Here is a 6,363-nt window from a genome sequence, read left to right on the forward strand (position 1 = left end):
CGAAGGCAATTCGACTTAGCGGAAAACAATTAAAATAAAATCAAACATAAATGCATAATCATTTCACTAAACAAAGCTTGTAACGGTCATCAATGCGATTTGCCTTTTCGCACTTATTAATTTTGCAAAATATGAAAAACAAAAGACTCAAGCAGCGAACTTGCTGCTGCAACATGTTCGAAGCAGCAAGATGCACTCGACACTCCAAGTTATAGACCTCAAACCAGTAGCACACTGACACATTTATGGCAGCAGTAGCTGCAACTAACTCAATTAGCCATCGAATGCATTCCAAGCTCGTCTCCGGCTAAAAAGACCCCCGCTGTTTAGGCCAATTTCGTTGGTGTCTGTTTTTTGCCCCCACGGAGCACTCGATCACTCGTATAAGCCAAGCCTCCAGCCCGGTTTGAAGCACGTTCGAACATCGAACCGACGACCGTTTTTGCTCTTTTTGGTTTGTTTGGCTTTTTGGGGCCAAGCTATAAACCCTGGCTAGATCGTCACTGCGTTCAGTTGGTAAAAGTGAATCGTTGCGTGCGGTTGTTCCCACAACAACATTTTAAGCTTGGATATCTGTGCTGTTCCCTTATCGAGTTTTGAGCCCCGCTTTGTGTCGTTCGTTTCAATCAAAAGGTGATTATCGCTCATCACATGCCATATCCTTTAAGGACAAGTGACGTCAGAGTAGTGTTATCTTATTTTAGAGATATTTGGTTTTAATATTGGCGGTCAGAATAAATTGAGATTTAGCTTAAAAAAGAAAATTAGAATACAAGGAAAAGTACTTTAAGCTTTACATTGAGTTTGGGATGGGTGTTAAATTATGAGAATCGAGCTTGGAAGTGAATGGAACAACACAACAACTACATTTTGGCTTAGAACCGGCAATGACAAATCAAATTTTGATTAAATTCTGTGCCGACCTACCACAACTATTCTGTCACGTCGTATTCTGTCAGTTTAAAGAACATTGCAAATAGTGTGAAAAAGGCTGTTAGTTAACCCAACAATGAGTGAGTTGTTTTTCTTCATTTCTGGCCTCATTTTTAGCTGACAACCACCCACGCCATGCAGTGAAGCAGAAGATTACGCAATATGTTGGCAGTGCAAATGAGTGGAAAATCTAATTTTCCAGCAGCATGCAAAAATTCGGGTAGTAATTGCCAAAATGTCAGGCTGCGCCAGCTGTAAGCTACTGCTGCTACTGCACAGAGTATGGGGGTCGTAAAGTCTAAAGCCAACATGCCAATAATATTTTATGGCTAGCAGTAACAAAAACTTGATAAGAGGCGCGTTGACATTTTTACAGCTGCAACTGGAGATGACCTCACTTGAATAGCTATTTAAAGTCGGCTTTGACAGGTCAACGGTTTAACAATTTCAATGCCGTGAATTTTCCCATCATCCGCAATTGCGGAGGAGGACTAACAGCTGTCCTCTTTTGGTCTGCAATCTCCGAAAATTCCACAGTAGAAATCTCCAGTCACGATTCCGTCTCCAATTGACAATGAAATAATTCATCTCCCCGGAATGCGGGAAAGTCTTGGCAAAAAAACTCCTCTTGTCACTCTGTGGAATGGATTCTGCTTAAAGGAATGGAAAGTTTTTCGGCAGTGGGCGTATCTTTTCCGCCTCTTTTCCGGTTTTTCATATGCGAATTTTGTGGGTCTTGAAAAGAAATGACAATTTTTTTGATCACAATGGGTCCCAATTTACTGACTGCAATGGTTGTGCGTACTTAATATAGGGTCTGCAAAAATAAGTGCTGTGTCAGTCATTAGGGTTTGGTTATCCACATTCATACATTAAAAAGTCTGCTATTAGAAAAGTCTGCCATGTTTTGAACACCAGAGAAATTCTATTTCTAAAATTGGTTTCATTTAACATTTACCTCCAATGCCATTTGATAAAACTAGCTTGCTTTTAATAAAATCTAGTATGGTATAAGTCTTAATTGATGTACTAGAGATTTTTCTAGGTCCGAATTCTAAGAAAAGACTCTCTCATTTTGTAGTTTTTCAATACCTACACTAGCATGTTTATTTATCTGACCATGACAAAAATTTGAGCTACTCATTAGCGCCTGCTCCGAAGATGAAAGTGAAGATGGTCGCTGACAATTGAGAAGATTCCACTTGAACCTCTCACTATCCACCACCGTTCCCTGCTCCTAATTCAACTTGACGCGCTGTCAATATTTATCGATATGGCATATGGCCTGCACATATAAATACGATTTTATGTGATGACCAAAAACTGAAAGAAGAAACATGACCATTTTCACTATCATTTCGCTTCATTGTTATTGTTTTTGAGCGCTGCACTGTCTGTGGAATTTCAGTGTTTTGCTCATCATCCGCGAAAACCAGTAAGCTGCAGGTGCTGTCGCCTCTTGACCAGTAAAAGTAACGCTCCTTCAGCCTGTCTGGCTGTCTGTTGGTCTGGTGGTCCGAAACTGGCCGCAGTTGACAGACTTTCTTCTACAGTCTGTCCAGTTTTTCTGCATATTGTTTACTGTTGGCCAGCGGCTTCTTCTTCGGGCCAAGACGAGAGCAGCCAGATCTGGCCAAGACCAGACCGCGACCAGGCAATTAAGTGGTCGCATCCGCCTGCAACTTTCATAACGGCAGCATCCTGCTCCCTTTTCTGCGGTAACTCCGTGAAAAGAGGTCAAAGTGGTTGACCCACGGCACAGGTGGCGCAACAGCAGACGCAAACATTCTAATTAGCACTAAAAAGAGACCTCGACGCCATCAAAAGCGAGTTATCTAGATACACAAAGGTGGGATGTTGTTGCAACAAGCCATCAAGTGGGTTTTGCAGGTGGAAAATCCGTCTTCTTTATAATTACTGTCATCGCACCGCAACAAGGTGGTGCTTAAAAAGCTGAAACTCGTCTTGTCTTCGGCTTCGTTCTACAAACAACCTGCAAGTGCAAGTTTCTCGAAGTTTTCTCTGGAGAAACGTCTTCTTGTCGATTGATTTCTAATTAACAGGAAATGGCAGAGGCAGATCTTGGCAGTTTAAATTAAGTTGAAGGGGTTCTAAGATGGTAGAGGAATTGCTTAAAGTCAAACCTAGTCTTTAAAACAAATAATAAAAAATTGGTAAATAATGAAATAGCTTAGTTAAAACTCCTTTTTGTCTTATCTTACATAAGGGATTTTAATAGATTTGGAGTTATTGGGAAATCCTGCAATCATATTTATATGCACATAACTTATAACTAGTTTTTTAACAATTTCATATATATTTATACCCTGTGCAACATGTAACTTAGACACCTGCCTCGCTATTAGAAACTAATGACAATTTTTTACGATTTTACGCTGCCTAAGAAAATGCTTAAGGATCGTGATACATAAATAAAATTTGCTTGCCATCTGAGAAGAAAAATCCAGTAAAAAACCAGTTGCTTCGAGCCATGCAGAGACTGCTGTAAAATGTAATGTATAAGACGGAGATTAATTGCCATGTTTGGGGGGTGGTGAGTACAGCGGGGGGGGAGGGGTTTGGCAAAAAAAAAAACAACTAAAATGTTTGGAAGATGCAACCACGAAGTCAGCACAAGTGGCTTGGAATTAATTATCTAACAATTCGGATTCGGAATGTTGCACAGATGTGCTTAGGAAAACATCTTTCAAAGATTTCGACTGCTTTTTGCCGCAGTATTTTATAATATTTATTTGGTTATTGAGCACGATTTGAAGGTTGCTTTTTGCACGCCGCACAGGTGAATTATATAAATAAATAACCATTTCAAGAGCCTAAAATCATCATTAGTCATTAGGCCGCAAAAAAAGACAAAAACAAAAAAAAAACGCGCCTTTCTCCCACAATTTTCGTTTACAAGTGCCTTCGTTGAAATGTTCAATAAAGCAAGTATTGCATAAGAAAAGAAAACAAGCCCGAGATACAAAAGCCAGGTCGAAAAAAATTAAAAGCCAAACAAAAGTGAGACAAAATAAGAGCTACTTGGGAGCAAGTGCCCCGAAAAAAAAAGAGAGGCGAAGACAATCGGTTCGGAAATATTTCAGCAGCCGCCAATGCCCTTACCCACGGCAATTAGCCACAGAAACAACCTGTCATATAGCAAATAAACCAAACATATCGGTAGTGCTTGAAATAGGAAGAGCAAATGAGGCAACGGAAATTTAAATTACAAAATTTACAAGCCGTGAAAAGGGGAAAAAAACATGCAATTGCGCGTGGCCAAGACAAAAGGCCTGAGCAACGGTCTTATCAGGCGGAAGAGTTTCGAATATTGGCCTGGTCAACTGAAAGACCCAGCAATATGTGTAATGCATAACCATGGACGGGCCTCGGAGCCTCGAACTCGGGCAACTTTCTCCATTAACTGCGAGTATTTATTAGTTTGGTATTCATGGGACAAACTCTGGGCTTCAGTTGAGCCAGAAATGCTGGAGTACTGGAATGTCACTGACTTATGAGCATATACGTACGTTCCGGACTGTATGAACAGTGGGACCGGCAGTTTCTAGACTTTGGATAGGTCAGTTTTTTGGGCTAGGTCAGTTACGGTTCAAAAATTGCTTTTAAGGTTTCTTTACTTTCAAATAAATTCACTACAGGTCATTTTTTCATTAATTATTTTAGCTCTTTCAGTCGATTTTTATTGATTTTAACTAATTATCAGTCTGTTTGGATTTGTTCAAGCTAATTAGTTTGTTTTTCGAAGAACAGACAACGCTTAGCACGCGTTTCAGCCATTGCCAGTAAAATGGAATCTCAGCTTAGCCAACTTATTTAAATACGGATCTAGTGGCAAGCAAATAGTTTATATAAGTTGTAATTTCGAGTTGCCAAGTTGGTCATAATCACTACCAGTTGCATATCAATAAACCAATAAAAATTTGCATACAATTTTCATGGTTTTTATGTATGGATATTAAACAATAAGCCCATTTGCATACACTGTTGCTGGGTAAAATAAAAGTCACTTGTTCTCACGTTACGAAATAGAAACCAGGTTGAAGGCCCCTGGCCGAAATGGAAAACTACTTAATTAGACAAAATGGAATCAAATTGTGCTAAATGACAATTGTAAGCGACAAATTCCATATACAAAATACAGTCAAAATTGATCAAAATCAATGCAAAGCATTTCCAATCAGTGATTTTGCATAAAACCCATCAAGTCATCCAAGCGGAAATGAAACAGGTGGGGCAAATCAGATCCAAGCCTAGTCAGAATCAAATTCTAAATCAGTTTACGGCTGAACTTTGGGGTTTAGGCTACTCTAGATTTGACTGAGTAGTTCTAAAGTCAGCAATGTGGTAAAATTAAATGAGGCATCTTAAAAGTCATACATCTATAAATAAAATCATTAAATGTGAAAATGGATAAATAAATAATAAATTGTTTTATATTATCTTTAGCTTTCCAAATATGTCTGTGCTGCGTGCACTGATGCTTCTGGCCTTTGGTGCCACCGTGGCGCTGGCCCAACGTCGCCTGGCTCTTCCCGATCCGAGGAGTTGCGCCAACCGGGTGCGCCATGCCAGCTATCGGGATGCCAGGGGCGTGTCCCACTCGTACTTCTTCAGTTGGGAGCATGCTCCTACCCGCAGCCTGGAGGTGGATTGGCTGGATGCAAGGAACATCTGCCGCAGACACTGCATGGATGCCGTTTCCCTGGAGACGCCGCAGGAGAATGACTTTGTGAAGCAGAGGATTGCCAGGGGCAATGTGCGATACATTTGGACCTCGGGCAGGAAGTGCAACTTCGCAGGCTGCGACAGGCCCGATCTGCAGCCCCCCAATGAGAACGGTTGGTTCTGGTCGGGATCGGGGGCAAAGATTGGACCCACTTCGCAGAGGAACACCGGCGATTGGTCTTCAACGGGCGGATACCAACAGCCGCAGCCCGATAACCGGGAGGCCGCGCAGGGCAACGACGAAAGCTGCCTGTCCATTCTGAACAACTTCTACAACGATGGCATCAAGTGGCACGACGTGGCCTGCCATCACATCAAGCCATTCGTGTGCGAGGACTCCGACGAGCTGTTGAACTTCGTCCGCTCCCGGAATCCCAATGTCCGCTTGTAATTCTAACTAGCCTAAGCCTGAGGGAGATGATTAAAATTTACATATTTATGTAGCCTTAAACGGAACATTAATTGGTTGATTGATTGATTGTTTGATTCAAATTCATTGACTGTTCAATCCAACATTGATGGCTTCCAAAACGCGTAACGTTCGTTTGTTCGGTTTAGTTCGCAGCAAAAGTTCTATAAGCAAAATTTGTAATAACATTTCTGTGTCGATCCGCGCATCATAAACAAAATTGTTAAATAATTTTAAAAATTGTTAATAAATACAAATTGAACCCATAAATGAAA

General features: G+C 40.9%; 1 protein-coding gene across 1 annotated transcript; it reads left to right on the plus strand.

Moving 5' to 3' along the window:
• Positions 1 to 504: 504 nt before the first annotated feature.
• On the plus strand, positions 505 to 6,358 carry LOC117135304. Its single transcript, XM_033295492.1, has 2 exons — positions 505 to 633; positions 5,401 to 6,358. The coding sequence occupies exon 2, from the start codon at positions 5,411 to 5,413 to the stop codon at positions 6,068 to 6,070; it is 660 nt and encodes a 219-aa protein (XP_033151383.1). The 5' UTR covers positions 505 to 633; positions 5,401 to 5,410; the 3' UTR covers positions 6,071 to 6,358.
• The last annotated feature ends 5 nt before the right edge of the window (positions 6,359 to 6,363 follow it).

Source organism: Drosophila mauritiana, chromosome 2L (assembly GCF_004382145.1).
Source record: "Drosophila mauritiana strain mau12 chromosome 2L, ASM438214v1, whole genome shotgun sequence".
NCBI lineage: Eukaryota > Metazoa > Arthropoda > Insecta > Diptera > Drosophilidae > Drosophila > Drosophila mauritiana.

Excerpts from the sequence above, each read along its gene's own strand:
- LOC117135304 (XM_033295492.1), top strand. The coding sequence starts at position 5,411 with ATGTCTGTGCTGCGTGCACTGATGCTTCTGGCCTTTGGTGCCACCGTG.